This window comes from Lissotriton vulgaris, chromosome 7 (genome assembly GCF_964263255.1).
Source record: "Lissotriton vulgaris chromosome 7, aLisVul1.2, whole genome shotgun sequence".
Lineage (NCBI taxonomy): Eukaryota > Metazoa > Chordata > Amphibia > Caudata > Salamandridae > Lissotriton > Lissotriton vulgaris.
In genome coordinates this window covers 1439671872-1439688460 of record NC_141695.1, presented here as the reverse complement: position 1 = coordinate 1439688460, position 16589 = coordinate 1439671872, and the positions used below count along the sequence as shown (strand labels likewise).

Here is a 16589-nt window from a genome sequence, read left to right as displayed (position 1 = left end):
ACAAACCATTATATATAGAAGATTCCACCCCAACAGAAACTAATATACAAAAACATTTCAGTGGCCACCCTAAACCTACGTCCCTATCCAACACTTTTGAGGAATTAGAAGCTGATATTACTCTTCAAGGACTTTTAAACACCATCGAATCCCTAATGGGCCTGATGGATTTTCTATGGAATTAATTTTCTCCCTTTAAACATTTCTTAACCTTTAAATCATTGAAGCTTGCCAACTCCTTTCTTTTGAATTCAAAAGCTAGTGGCTCTTTTATGGAAGCCTTGATTTTTATTATCCCCAAACCAGATAAAGATCCCACCCTCAGTAAAAATGATCACACTCTTTCATTAATCAATTATGATAGCAAAATCTTTGCCAAAATCCTACAATCTCACCTAGACACTGTTGCAACCCCTTCTTAAACCAGAACAATTTGGTTTTATTAAGGGCCGACTTGCCACAGATAATGGTAGGATGTTTTCTAATATTCAAACATTTGCTAAGAAGAGTATTACTCCTCTTGCGGGCCTATCTTTGGACGCTGAAAAAGAATTTGACCTTATTAACTGGCAATTTATGTTCACCACTCTTCAATGGTTTGGCTTTGGTCCAAAATGTATTTCATTCATAAAAATATTAACCTCTGACCCTTGTAAAGTATTTTTGTCAATGGTAGTTTCTCCACTTATTTTACTTTGCATAGAGGGCGCAGACATTCCCCTTTACTTTTTGTTCTTTGTCTAGAACCCTTCCTTGAGCATATTCGTTTTAACACATTTATATCTGGATTTAAGCAACGCTCCCTAGAAACTAAGCCATCTGCATATGCAGATGATGCTCTCATCTACATGCCCAATCACTTAACCTCCTTGGATTCTGTTATAAAAGAGATCAATTTATATTCCAGTATATCGGGCTATAAAGGTAATTTTCCCAAAACGTAAATCTTACCATTAAACTCCTATTGTTATCAATATATGTTTGCTAACGCTAATTGTTCATGATGTCCCTTCAAAATTAAATACCTTGGTATCTGGTTCTATTCTACTCTCTCCAAAACACTTAGGCCCTCATTATGATGTGCTGCAGGGTGGGGACTGCCCGATATGTAGTCAGCGGCTACATCCGTAATATTATGATCCGACCACCGTGGAGGTGGTCGGAAATATGCAGTTTACTATTGCGGCTTGTGCTGAGGCCCAGAAAATGGCCGCAGCCCAAACCGCAATAGTAAAATGCATGTCTACAATCATCCATGCACCATGTGCCAGGCACCATGTGGTGCTTGGATGTTTGGGGGCTACCACATGTGCCCCCCTGGGCACATAGAGGAGGCTCACAGGTGTGGGGGAACCTGCTAGGAACCCCCAAAGGCCCTTTCTGACAGCCTTTTCATGGTGGTCGGACTGCCATGAAAAGGCTGTTGGAAACTGATATCCTAATCCCTATGCCTCCACTGTAAGGATTAGGCTTTGACCACTGCCCGACGAGCTCCTTGAGCCTGTCGGAAGAGCCGCTCTTTCCCCAGCCCGAATCGCTCTGACAATCGCATCATAATCCGGCGACTGGATCAATACCATGACTGTTGGGCAGACCGCCACCAACGGCCTGTCCGTGGCGGTCCGCCCATCATCCTAATAAGACCCTTAGTCATAGTTTTACCACTTTAAAATCAAAATGACACAAGTTACTCTCATATTGGTCTCCCTTAAATTTTTCATGGTGGGGTAGACTAGACACTATTAAAATTATACTTGTACCACATGTTCCTTATACAGTTTCTACATTATCCTTCAAGATCCCTAATTATCATTTTCCACAAATGAATAAGATTTGTACAAGATTCTTATGGAACAATAAACACCAATGCATTGCCCTGTCTAAACTTAAAAGCCCAAAAAATGAAGGGGGTGTTTGATTACCTGATTTTAAGCTTTATCACTCTGCCTATTTGATTCGACAATTTCATGCCCTGATTTACGATTTTCCAGAAACACCCATTCCACGATGGATTACATTTGAAAGGTCCTTCCTGAATGATTTTGCATTCAAACATCTTGTATATACGTAAAATTATACTTTCATATCCAAACATACATTTTTTAAATACTCCCAACATTTCTTACATCCATTATTCTCGATTCATTTGGACTTTCAACAATGTTTTCTATCCTCCTTACTTTGGTACAATACATTTCTCAAATTTAATCACAAATCTTTTTATTTTAAACACTGCAAGGAGAAGGATATTATGTTTGATCACCAATTGGGGAATGATAACTGTCATATTTTTCCCCAGCTACAAAGGCAATATCAACTACCTACTTCTTTTTTAAAGGAATTTTAACTAATCCTCAGTTCTCCATTCCTTTTCGCTTGCTCATACCTTCCCTCTTCTCGTGGTCCCACTTCGGCCATTGACACCTTTGTATGTCAGTTATCATAACTTTATTCCTAAAGCTGCTTGTATGTATAAAAATGTAAGGTCACTTACTTCTATGTGACCTACAAACTCCACTGAAATACTATGGGAAGCTGATCTTTCTATATTGTTCTCTGTACAATTCTGGAGGAAAAAATTGACGCTACATTTTCAATACCTCCAAAGCTACGAGTGTTACACAATCTCTACTTTCTATTTACTATAGAGCTGGTATTACTCTAGAATGTATTTCTAAATTTGAGTCATCCAATTCTTCCATATGTTGGTCTAGCTCCACATGGTACTCTGAGTCATTTACGATGTTATTGTTCTCATGTTCTAAGTTTTTGGAAATCTAGTTGGTCTAAATGTTTAAAATGTTTTAATTGTAATATATTGTTAACATTCCAAAATGTTTTCATAGGATCTCTGTCGCCTGATTTTAAACGTATACCCCCTAAGCCTTTGCTGTTTGATCTTTTTATTGCACTTGCATTCAAAGTTATACTTTCATGTTGGAAAGATGCATACAAATTATCTGAGTTAATATGGTGGAATTTTATTTGTGGCAAATATAGAATACATATTGTTTCCTCATTAATGTCACGTCAGAAGATCAAATTTAATTTATATGGTTACCTTTTACTATCTATCTCTCCTCTCATCAATATATTAATCGAATAGATCTCTTCTTTTTTTCCTTCTTTTCTCCCAGACTTTCCTGCTTCGCCTCTGATTCTTCCTCTGATTCTTCCTCTCCTTCTTTGTTTACCTCTTTTTTTTATATACAATAATAAGCATGTATCTGTATTATTGAAATAGATTTTTTAGATCTCGGCTAGCCGCGCGGAAGCGCGTCTCCGCCGAGATCTTTTGTTAGCGAGTGTGCTTCCCAGGAGACAGTTTCGGCCGCGCGCATCCTTGGAGCCGATTTGAAACGGGAAGCGGCGCTGTGGCCAGGCGCTGTCTCCTTGGAAGCTCAAGCACCACACACGCATGCGCATACACACACACAAGCGCCCATGCACGCACGCACATACATACATACAGAGACACCCCCCTGACACATACAAACACACGCGCACACACACAAGTGCACCGAGGCCCCCCCTCCCTCCCTCCCTCCCCCGCCGTCACCGTCGCACACATACATACACACACGAGCATACACGCACACACACAAGTGCACCAAGCCCCCCCAGCCTTTTGGAGCTTACCTGGCCAATGTCGGGGACTCTGCTCTCAGCACGCGGCGCCCAACCTCCTGCTGGCGCGGCCCCGGGGCTCCACACCGCTCAGAGGAGCCCCGGGCGCAAGACGCATTTGACTCCGCCTGCCTCCTTTTCCGGTCTGGACGTGGCCCCGCCCCCGTCACAGGCGACCGTGCCTGACTTCCGGGGCGGCCGCGGCGGGATTCCGGGGGCATTTAGGATGCTCTCTCAGCTTGCACTGGGCACACTCCTTAGTTACTGCAGTCAAAATAATGCTCATGAGTCACGTCTTTGGTAACCCCTCTCTCCCTTCGAGTAATTCTCCAGCAGCGATTTCTGCACCCGAGGCCATCGCCTGTGACTGCCTCTCCATCTCCTGACACCCCATCCATCTCTGCTCTCCCCTCGTGCACCCTTCTAATTCTCAGGTCTGCTTCTTTTGAAATCATCCTTTATTGTAGCTAAAACTGAACATACACCGCCGGCTGCTCTTGCATCTATGGTGCATACTTTTAATTTATCCTGCTGTATTTATGTATTCGGAGACTCTCCTTGCTGCATCACGCTCTCTAGCGCCCCTTCCCGGTGGTCGTTCGTGGCAAGAATGTTAAATAACTAAATACAAGTAAATACATAATGCTTCTAACGTGCACTTATTGTCATGTCGCAGAATTATACCCAACATCAGCCTTATTCACGCTGTGGGTGGCTGGTCACAGTCAGGTTTAGCGAGATGTGGTGAACATCAACTGTTCGAGGTTCAGGCCGGTGGTGCACGGGTAGCTTGGGGACAAGCGTACACCGGAAGCCGAGGGTGACGTGCACCTCAGATAGTGTGGCTCGGTGATGGACATGCTGCTGACTTAGGTTCAGGCCGGTGGTGCACGAGCAGCTAGGGGACAGGCGTGAGGTCACGTGCACCTTCCGCAGGCGTGGCTCGTTGAAGGAATCTGCTGACTTTAGCGCTGCGCGAGGACGCCAGGCCAGCTTTGGCGAAGTCCATGAACTCGCAGCCGTGAGTTCGAAGGTCACGGGGCGGAACCTCACACCCACTGCGAAAGGGGCTTGGGGAGGGTCGGGGTGAGGAGGGGAGAGTGCTGAGTGCAGAGTAGTGAGTGCAGAGTAGTGTTTGTAGAGTAGTGAGTGCAGAGTAGTGAGTGCAGAGTAGTGAATGCAGAGTAGTGAGTAGTGAGTGCAGAGTGGTGAGTGCAGAGTGGTGAGTGCAGAGAGGTGAGTGCAAAGTAGTGAGTGCAGAGTAGTGAGTGCAGAGTAGTGAATGCAGAGTAGTGAGTAGTGAGTGCAGAGTAGTGAGTGCAGAGTAGTGAGTGCAGAGTAGTGAGTGCAGAGTAGTGAGTGCAGAGTAGTGAGTAGTGAGTGCAGAGTAGTGAGTGCAGAGTAGTGAGTGCAGAGTAGTGAGTAGTGAGTGCAGAGTGGTGAGTGCAGAGTAGTGAGTGCAGAGTGGTGAGTGCAGAGTGGTGAGTGCAGAGTGGTGAGTGCAGAGTAGTGAGTGCAGAGTAGTGAGTGCAGAGTAGTGAGTGCAGAGTAGTGAGTAGTGAGTGCAGAGTAGTGAGTAGTGAGTGCAGAGTGCTGAGTGCAGAGTAGTGAGTGCAGAGTAGTGAGTAGTGAGTACAGAGTAGTGAGTAGTGAGTGCAGAGTAGTGAGTGCAGAGTACTAAGTGCAGAGTAGTGAGTGCAGAGTAGTGAGTGCAGAGTAGTGAGTGCAGAGTAGTGAGTGCAGAGTAGTGAGTAGTGAGTGCAGAGTAGTGAGTAGTGAGTGCTGAGTGCAGAGTGCTGAGTGCAGAGTAGTGAGTGCAGAGTAGTGAGGAGTGAGTGCTGAGTGCAGAGTAGTGAGTGCAGAGTAGTGAGTAGTGAGTGCAGAGTAGTGAGTAGTGAGTGTGCAGAGTAGTGAGTGCAGAGAGAGTGTGCAGAGTAGTGAGTGCAGAGTGAGTGTGCAGAGCAGTGAGTGCAGAGTGAGTGTGCAGAGCAGTGAGTGCAGAGTGAGTGTGCAGAGCAGTGAGTGCAGATTGAGTGTGCAGAGCATTGTGTGCTGTTGAGTGCAGAGTGCTGTGTATTGGCAATGTTAATGACAATGCCATTTATTTTTGATTTAAAGAAAAAAAAATGTCATGAGCAATGCCAATAGCTCTACCTTTAATGATGCCGAGACCATTGCATTGCAAATGCTTGTTTTTAAATTGCAATAATATTGTTATATATGTTTTAATGGAAATCTTGCTTCTTTTGTTATTGCTTGGTAAAACTTCAATAAAAAATATTTAACAAAAAAAAGCTAGAGCAAAGAAAGAATATGTTCTAAACTCTCCCAGCAAAACTACTGTGTATGCCACACAGCCACCATTGTTTTTACATGTGCATGTGAATGAACCTTTGAAATACTACAGATTATCACAAAATAATGCAAAAAGTGTGTGTATTGTTCAAGTCATTATATGTGAACAATCCAGATCAATGAGCATGAGTGTGATTACTCAAGTGTATATAGTGTTGAACAGCATGCCTATGTGAACAAACCACATACTCTTCACAGTGCTCACTTGTGCAAAACGCCCATCTGAAATTTGTTTTTTAAATGAGATGAATTTAAGAAAAGCAAATACTTTTTAATGATTTTCTAAACAAATGTCCAGATAATTTCTGGGGGTAAATGCAATCTGAGAAATTGGCTAATTTAGATATACAACTAAAGAAATCTGTTTAGGATGTGTTTTTGACCAGCTGATGCACTTGCATTTGGTAGCAAATACTGTGAGCAGACTGCTCCAAAAAAGTATTCTTTGGTCAGGTGACCAGGTGTTGCAAATTTCATTCACTGGAAACAGGGAACTAGCTCCATACTGGAAAGCTCACACTGAGTCTATTGAAAAGAATCCCAGCACAGTGACAGTCCAGTGCTTTAAAAAAAGTCTTTAATCTAATTTGTAATCAAGTAGATATTATATGTCAGTTTAACAATCGCTATAAAGGCATAAACAAACTGGCTTCACCAGTGAACAGAAAATTGATTTTTTGAAAAACCAGAGAGGACGTATTCCCAACAAACCACTTTTACTAATAAATGAAAGAATACGCCCTCTGCCCTCTGTCTTCCAATGATGCAGCTGTAAATCCAGTGACTCGTGGAGGAAGTGCTCAATCAAGCTGAGAATGCACCATTGAAATTTCAACTGCTATAGGATTATTATGCTGAAGGAACTCAACAGTGCATTGCCCACTGTATCATTTAGTTCCTCCATAAACTGGAGGATTTTCCATAAAACACCCAACTCTAATATCAACAGTCAATAACATCTGTATCATGGTTGATGCTGGGCAGACCGTAGTGCTGATCCTGTTTGACTCATCAGCGGCCTTCGACACCATCTCTCCTACAAGGATGATTGACTGCCTACAGGAAATTGGGATGACAGACCTGGCCTTGAAGCTTCTGTCCTTCCTGACAGATGGATCACAGACAGTGATGGTGGACCAATTTTACTCTGACGCCATATCTACTTTTTGTGGAGTTCCACAGAGCTCATCTCTGAGCCCCACCTTGTTTGATATATATGTTTCCCTGTTAGCTAAACTGATTAGGTCCTTTGGGCAGCAGGCTCTATTCTATGCTGATGACACACAAATAATTGTGTCGATCACAAAGAATATAGAGACCTCCGTCGCCAATTTCAACAATTGCATGTAGGTCATGGCCTCTTGGATGGTAAATAGCTACCTCCAACTGAATGGGGACAAAACCGAGGTTCTGGTCTTTGGTAGCCAACAATTTAACTGGACCCATTCTTGGAGGACACAAATGCTTGACAATGTCCCTGTCCCGTTGACTCGGCAAAGAATCTTGGTGTCCTACTTGACAACAATCTGTCTTTTAATCTTCAGATTAATAAGACAGTCTCGTCCTGCTTCTGGGTCATCAGGACCCTTCAGAAGATATTTCCGTTTCTCTCCCTCCCACGCATAAACAAGCAGCTGTGGTACTGATTGGGTCCAAGATGGATTATTGCAATTCACTGTACTTGAGCATTAACAAGGCATCCATCCATAAGTTATATTTGCAAGACTTGTTTTGGATCTTCCAAAATACCATTCGATCTCTGATGCTATTCAGATATTGCATTGGCTCCCAGCAGAGAAAATAATTGTGTTTAAGGTCCTATGCATTGTTCACAAGGCACTTCACAACTCGTGCCCGGAGGGAATTATACAGCTTTTCCAATGTTATATTCCCACTAGACAGCTGCATTCTGTCGATAAGAATCGGCTGGTTGTTCCTAGGTTTAGGAGGGCAAGATGGGGAGGAAGAGCCTTTGCTGTGGCAGCGTCCATGCTTTGGAATACTCTCCCCATATCCATCTCTTGTTTGGAGGCCCACCTTCCTTTCTGTAAGGCATTGAAGACCTGGCTTTTTGCTCTGTAACTATTTCTGGTAGAGGGATACCACTCTCACCCTCTGGCAGAGTAACTGCTTTAGCGACTTGATGCCCTCAGGCATTTGTTCGCACTTTATAAGTAGGTCATTTATTCATTCAACTCTAAATCCAGACCTTTGTGAAATATACTGGCTGGACTGGCACCCTCCACTCTTCTCAGAGGAACTAGTCTCAGGATCCAAGGGTTGCCAAACCATTGTTAACAGTTTCATATCTACTCCTGCAAGTAGCAGAAACAGTTCTACAGAATTAGTGAATTTATAACGATAAGCATAGGGTCTCTGTTGAGAGGACTCCTCATGATGAAGTGTGAACAAAAGTAAAATAACTACAAAGGCAAAAAACAGGCTATCTTTCGATTTATTAGCAATTCGAAAAAAAAAAAAATTCTGAGGGTACAACGGCAGTTAGGGCTTACTGTGCCTCAACTGTAACAATTTTAGGTACTATACCATTGCTGTTATGGGACCAGAATATTGACACAATCTATCCAGATAACCGGGTACTTCATCTTAGGAACTTGAGTCTCACAGCAGAATGTGGTAGTGCAGCCAAAGCTTACTCAGAGAAGCAGTGTGAGATTACACATTCAGGGGCATATTTATGACAGCTTTGCTTCATGCTTGATCATGCAACGTAGTACATGCTTGACACAAACCTCTAAGTCATATTTTGAAACCACACAAACCCACTTTGACTAGCTTCAAGATATGGAGTAATGCAACACAGTGCAAGTTGCATTCCTCTGCGCAAGGGAGGCATTCCATGGGCATAGCAGTGGGTGTTTCCACGCAACTCCCATGGTTTTTAACACAGTCCCAGATTTGCCAAACCTGGTAAACCTGGGAATGCACCAGGAGAGGCATTACAAGGAGAAATATCTTAATTTTTTCTAGTTACTTCCTCTTTCTATGTGTGCTGCATTCTGCGGCAATATTCACTGTCAGAATGTAAACCGCAAGGTCATTCTGAATTGGTTTGAGCAACTCACGGAGTATTACTGTCAGTCTGAACCATATCGTACACCCCTATGGACAGCATTTCCGACCTCAGAATCACAATGTCGATTTCCAACAGCCTTTCCGCGTTGGCATGTCTGACATGAAAAGGCTGTCAGAAAGTGACTTTGGGAGCCCTGGCAGGTCCCCCTAGGCCCAAGGTCTGCGGTTGCTGTCCGAGGGGGTACCTAAGGGACCCCCTGTAGAACCCTGCACTGTGTGGCAGGCACCGTGGGGTGCCTGTGACAGGGTGTACGGTTTTCCGCAAACACCCCATTTCCCCATAGGAGCCTGTGTTACTTTCGGTTGCCGGGCGGAACACGAGCTCCCATAGGGAACATTGGGACTCCAATCAGACAGTGTTCGGTCGCATCGTAATCCGGCGGTCAGAACCTCCGGCTGCAAGTCCGTCGGTCCAGATTCCAAGTCGGTGCCAGGTGGAGGCTTTCCCCCCAATATTGTAATGAGCTCCATAATGTAGAAAACATATTCCAGTTATTGTGGGAGACTCTAGAGACTTTACATGGCCTATGCCATTTTACCTTCACTTCAGTATAGGTAAAAAAGAAATATGACCCCAAAGTATAAATTAAGTTGCCACATCTGTAGGTTTCTCATAGACACGGTTGAAAAGACTGGAATGAACCTTTGCAAAATAGGGTGCACTTTGGGTGCCCCCGACACCATAAGCCCATGTGATATCCCACAACAATAAAACCGAAATCTTATCAGTGGCCACAGGAATGTCGGACTCACCCGAAGAAAACAATGCACATGGCTGTCCAGAAACATACAGAAGAAAACTGCTGTAAAAATTACGTCAGTTCTTTCCCCCTTTTCAAGATGACAAAAATAGCTCTTTATCCTACTTTGCCCCCCTGCACTAACCATGTGTCTGGAAAATCTGTATGAGTCTAGGTGGCCAAATTTAAAAATATTCTCTGTCAAATCCTTGGGTTCATCTTCAGGAGTGTGAACCACATTTTTACCTGTAGCCAACCTACTGGCACAGATCAGATGTTCAACAAGGCAGATTTGTTGGTAAACTGCAAAATGTGCAAATGAAAATGAAAATGAAAATCTATGGCATTAAATATGAAATTAATTTCCTGGCACACCAAGGGCACACTGAGGGCATCCCCGTGGGCCTCTATTGCTGCAAATTAATTGGGAATATCTTAGTGAAGAAATAAAGTTACAGTAACTCGTTTTGAACCCAGAGTGAAAAAATGTAACTTCACATTGCATTATCTGATACAACAAAACAGCTCTATAAAAGTTAATTATGGAGAAAAGTCTTTTAACCTCTCTCCCAAAATAAAACTATGCATACTTACAACCTTAATCTTAGCACCTACCTTACCCCACCAATAAACCTAAATGTAATCCTCAACCTAACATCAACCCCTCAACTTTCGCCTAACTCTACTGTAATACTAGCCTCCACTCGAACACCATTTGAAATACTTAGGGGTGACTTTCACGCTGGGTGTGGTTTACCTCATTGTCTGAGGTGAAGAGATCACTTTCAAAGAAATTGCAATCAAGGCTATTGGCTGCCATGTCATGCAGAACCAGATTTTTTTGTATTAAATAAAATCCCCATAATGTGGTTTGCTTCTGAAAATAAAAAAAGCAATGACTTTGCCAAGCAGGGAGTGTTCTCCCTACAGATATATGTGTGATTGATGATTTATGCTGTCCAGGTCTGGGCATGGAAGTCTGCAAAAGGAATACCCTATTGATGATGGGCTGCTAACTAAAGGTTCCCGACGGCAGAGCCAGCTGAGACACTGCCATCGGAAACTGAGAAGTTCTAGCACCTCTAAATGGGACAGGGTTACCCAGGGGAAAGCATCTACAGAATTGTGTCACACATCCTCAATCTGTCAATCTCAAAATATCCCCCTTATTCCTGTAAGGCATTTGGTTTAAATGTATTTTTGTAACTGTAACCTAGAAAAAGTTTATTACCAATAGTCACCATTTAAAATGTATTTCTGAAGTTGTTATTGAATGTCCTGGAAACTACAAAGTGAGACCTACAACAACTCTACAGTATTCAAGTTTTGCAGTTTATTGAGATTTTTAAGCTATGGATTGATCATGAAGCAAAAACTAGAAAAGAAGGGATTCGGATGCAAGGGTGGATATGGATTAGCTGCACTCATTGATAGTAGGATGCTGCATTTCAGGGTTTTGGGCATTTCTCTTACGCACAGACTTAAGCAAATACTGCTGGAATTTACTCAAGGGGTTTCAGTTGGACATGTCCTCTTCATGGGTGACAGGTCATACAGAAAAACACAGTATGATTGTTGCTGCCTTCAGACAGTAGACACCGATAGGACAATGGGCACATTTAATTGGAAATAAATAATGGATGGTAAACAAAAATGTGCAGATTTATAATGGCTACAGATGAAGAGGGTAGCAAAGAAATTTTAATTCACTCACCTCAGCAACTGTTAGAACAAAATACATGGACGGGTGTTGTGGGTCAATGCCTTCCAATTTCATGCCAGGCTTGAAGCAGTTCTTGCTCTGAGTAGCAATCTGGCACTGGGGAAGAAAATAAAGAAATGAGTTGAAGTCTATCCCATCAACTAAGAGAGCATTGGGGAATCAGAAATGGTTCCAACTCTCTTCTTTGTCCTGTACATTGTGTGCAGACCCAGTGAATGAATAATATACATAGGTAGACCAAAACAGATGGTTTACCTTCTCTGCCTCTAAGTAAACCAAACTCTGCCAACAGTTGTGAAAGACACTTGTAGTACTTTTAGAAAGGAAGGCCTGATTCAAAAAGATGGGTGTATGCATTGTCATGTGATGGCGAAAGGACATGGGAGGAGCATAACCCACATCACTAATGCGAGAAACAAAAGGATCCAGCAGGGAGTGCCACTGATCTCATGTTTATAGACAATAACAACTCATCTTAATATTTCTTAATAGCCCCTTAAGTGCTGCTGACGGCCAATGGTCGTCAGCAGCGCTACCTCCCCAGTGCTGCGCACGACCATTGAACGTCCATTCAGCACTAGTTCTAATGGACAGCGCAGCACTGGGGAGAAATGTTTACACGCAGCTAAGGTGTTAAAGGATGTCTCATAGGTGAATATATTCTATATAGGAAGAATATATTTTCTAAAATATCAAGTTAGAAAAATATTGTCACTATAAAAATACTGAAGAACAGTATATAGAAGATAAGAATTTGGTTTTTATGTATATAATTTTTAGAAATATTGTTGCATATAATTACATTTACTGTAAAATTGTTGCATTACATATTGTTTTTTAATTAATTTCACATATATTAGTTATAATACAAATGTTATCAGTTAGTATTATTAATATAATTCTTTCATTCTTTATCATAGTTTGTAATTTTAAGGTGTTATTATGACACTTTTATATTTGATTAGAATGTTATACTTTAGTAACAAATAGTTGGATTTTTAGAGATATGGCAGAAAGTAATTTTAAATATAAATTATTGTTTAATTTTACATTGATATGTTATAATAATTAAATATTTAGTTTTGTATTTACTTATCTATATTATTTAATTATTTGTTAGTTTGAATATTTAAGTGTATTTTATTGTGTAATTGTATTTTCTATACATGTATTACAAATTTATAATTTAGGAGCATATTGGTGTGTTTATAGGACAATAGGGTGGAAAGTTATTTAAATGATAAAGTTTAGATTTTATAGTAAATTTGTTATGTTATTTACATATTAAATTGCCACATGATTATGCAAATTGTCTAATTTATTGTTATTCAAATTATATGATTGTACTTTGTGATTTTTTAATGTATATTTCAAGTTTCCATAGTTTAAATACTATTTAATAATTTAGTAGCATGCTGTTGGGTTTGTAGTGGACTAAGTCAGGAAGTTATTTAATTTACACATTTTTAAAAATTATTTATTCTGTTAATTAAATATTTATTCAGTAATTAATTATGTATTTCTTAATCAATATTTGGTTTGTAAGTTAGCTGCTGTATTTTAAATACCTTTTAATTTATTGTTAGAGTTTTTTTGTATGAATAATCTTTGTAAAATGCATTTTATACTTGTTATTCATTTCAACTTTCGTTTTTAATTTAATTAATATTTTTAAGTTATTATTGTTTTAGTTATAATGTATTTTATTTTTAGTTGGTGTTTTTTGGGCAGTAAGGAGAGAAGTGTATTTATTTTAAATGTATTTACTTTGCTTTTTATGTATTACATTATTTTGGTATCATTGCAGTTTTAATTATATTTAATCTGATTTATTCAGAAAGATTATATTTTTTATTTTAAATAGGTTGTAATAATACTATGTTGATAGGTATATACATTTAAAAAAAATAGGAATAAGCATGGCATAGGTAACCCTTTCTAACTCCAACACTAACAATGATTTTCCATACATTGGTGTGGGAATAGTAAATCTATCCCCTTCAAAGTCTAACACTTTCCCTACTGCTACGAAAACAAATGCAGGCTATGCTACTGACAATTGCACATCCAATATCAACACTGTTATTCGGGATATTAAATCAAGCACAGAGTCTTTTGGTGTAGTATACATCTACCATGGTAAGATAGACACCCTGCAACCAAGGGTGTGTGATTGTCAAGGCAAAGTCCTTGGCACAATTTATGTAACGCAGTGAGTGCTAGAGCAGACAAAAGAAGTCCATAAATGGAATAGGTAACATCTGTGTGCATTTTAACATAATGTTTTTAAATGACTGTGTGATAAGAAGATTTGAATGATTTTAATTCATCAAACGAATTGGCATTTTTTACTACCTTCAATACCTATCAAGGTAATATGCAGATACGCAAATAAGCATAACCTGCATTCTGTATAATACCTTGATAAATTCTAAACAAGATTGTGGGCGCATTTCTCATTCTACTTATGGATTATGTTCTGACCACAAGACGCTCAGGTGGAGTCTACGCTCGCATGCTAAGAAGCACATTTTTTTGTATATTTTCATGGCGCATTTCATAGAGCACAATGCATGCAATTGTTGACATTCCAATTGCACTATATAGCACATTGACACATCTATAGGCCCCCCTCATTCAGTCGCACTTATTGACTATTCTCAATTTCAAACTTTAAATTTTTGAATTTAAAATTTTATTTATGTATTTTCTTATTACTTTGGGTGATTGCATACACAGACTGTCCAACTTATGGGACTGGCACTTTTTGAGCAACTATCTCACCTCACATGATCACTGCTTTATGAGCGCGAAATATCATGTTGAACAGCATGCGTTACAATGTTCCATATTTTCTGCAGCCGTGAAAAAGTCTGAAGGACGAAACAGGTGTTGCCTGTATCTGCTTTTATATAACAGACACTGGCTGTCTCTGTTTGGAAAAACATACATGAAATAAAAGCAACTTCATATAAAAGGATGAAGAACTGGATAGACTTAATACTTGGATTACCTATTCCATGTATTGGCCTCTTTTGTGTGCTCTGGTACTCACTGTGTTACGTAAACGTTCCCCTTTCCCTACTGCTGCTTAGTTTTGAGTGAGAATAGTAAGCCTAACCTCTCCAAAGTTGAACATTCCCAATTGTTGCTTACGCTGGAGTAGGAGCAGGAATAGTAAATCTAACACCTTGAAAGTCCAACACTTTTGCCCATTTTGCTTACCTGGGAGTAGGAAGAGTAAATCTAACCTCTCAAAACTCCAACACTATCCCTACTGTTGCTTAGATTGAAGTGGAAATGCTTTCAAAGGTCAACACTTTCCTTGAATTTGCTTATGTTGGAGGAGGAATAGTAATTTCAACCCCTCCAAAGACGAACACTTTCCCCACAACTGTTTAGATTGGGGTGGGAATAGTAAATGTGACCTCTCAAAAGTCCAGAACTTTCCCTGATTTTGTTTACTTTGGAGTTGGAATAGTAAATGTGCCATGTCCAAAGTCCAACACTTTCCTTACTGTTGCTTAGGTTGGAGTGGGAATGGTAAATCTAAGTCTTGCAAAGTCCAACAATTTCTCTACTTTTGCTTAGGGTGGAGTGGGAATAGTATATCTAACCTATCCAAAGTCCAAAACGTTCCTACTTTTGCTTAATTGGAAATTAGAATAGTCAATCTGACGACTTTAAAGTCCAAATCATTGTTTACACTATTTATAAAACTGTAATTTAAAAAATATATATATTTTTGCAATTAAGTATGATGTGCTTTGTTAATATGTACATATTAACATGTACATACATTTTAATTATTACATTTTTCTAAATATTATTGATTTTTGCTAAATTGTTTAATTGTTTAAATAGTGTTTTTAACAATTTATATATATATATATATACACACACTTAGTCAACAGTATTAAACATTTTTTATATTTATATTTTCTATCAACTGTAATATTTAAATTAGGATACATATATGTTTGGATAAATATATGTTTGCTTTCTACATTTAATCAATTGTTAATATTTTTAATTTAATGTTTTTAAATTTTTTTTATTTTTTTTGTAGTATGCATCCAATTAAAAATTCTTCTATCGTTTTCTCTTTGTTATCAATCTGCGTGTCATATGACATTAATGGAAATGTGTTTCATTAGCTGAATGTGCATGTACAGTGATGTTTCTGTAACTGTGTATTGAACATAGTTACTTTCAAATGTTGTTTACATGCAGATGACAAAGTGCCACAGGTGGATAAAATGGTGTGGTGAAAGAATGGAAATGGATGACACTGCAAGAAAGACAATGGCTGACTGGAGCATGCGACTAAAAAGATATTTCAGATTATATTTTTAATGTAGTCGTGGATTATGAAATCCATACAGAAATAATAAAAGACAACTACTCACTCACCTCCCTGAAAAGGTTTTCTGGAGCAGCAATCGCTTTTTGCCGTGCTAGATAGGTACTCCAGGACCATCGCTCTCCTTTCTCCTCTCCTGAACCTGTGTCGAAGACAAAACATTAGTAATTTGGATTCTTATCTTTTCCTGATCCCTAAGTGTGCAGACTGACATAGTGCATCCAAATTTAATTTTAGAATCTAAGGGGCTCATTGCCATCCTGTCGGAATTCCGGACCGCCCGCCATTAGGGCGGGGCTCCCGTGGGGGGTATTAGGATGTGCCCGCCACAGTGGCGGGCACATCCTGCATTTATAGCATTGTGGCGGGCGGTGCTCTCTGCACCGCCCGCCACAATGCTATAAATTCATTAATGCATTTGCATAAACAATGTGGCAGGCACCGCGCGGTGCCTGCCGCTTTGTGTATGCAAATGAAGGGGGGTACCACAGGTACCCTCGTGTGCAGCCCCCACCTCTACGACCGCATGCCTTTCCGTGGCGGCATCACCGCCGCGGAAAGGCATCTCCCTAAGCCCATCATAAGATGGCTGGCAGTGTCTTTTTATTTTTTAAATTTGTTTTATTGTTGCATCAAAGTATATGGGTACAGTGTAAATAATCCGCTGACGTGGCCTCAACATTCA

The 16589-nt window shown here is 40.2% G+C and overlaps 1 protein-coding gene across 2 annotated transcripts in view; it reads right to left on the bottom strand.

The window, feature by feature from the left end:
* The window catches only part of L3MBTL1 (L3MBTL histone methyl-lysine binding protein 1), a 408694-nt gene that overhangs the window by 158284 nt on the left and 233821 nt on the right, over nt 1-16589 (bottom strand). For both annotated transcript variants that reach the window (XM_086932247.1, XM_086932248.1), the window contains exons 8-9: nt 15955-16046; nt 11533-11637 (exon numbers count right to left, since the gene is read on the bottom strand). In XM_086932247.1, the coding sequence (XP_086788373.1) occupies nt 11533-11637; nt 15955-16046 (197 nt within the window). The remainder of the gene's footprint in view (nt 1-11532; nt 11638-15954; nt 16047-16589) is intronic.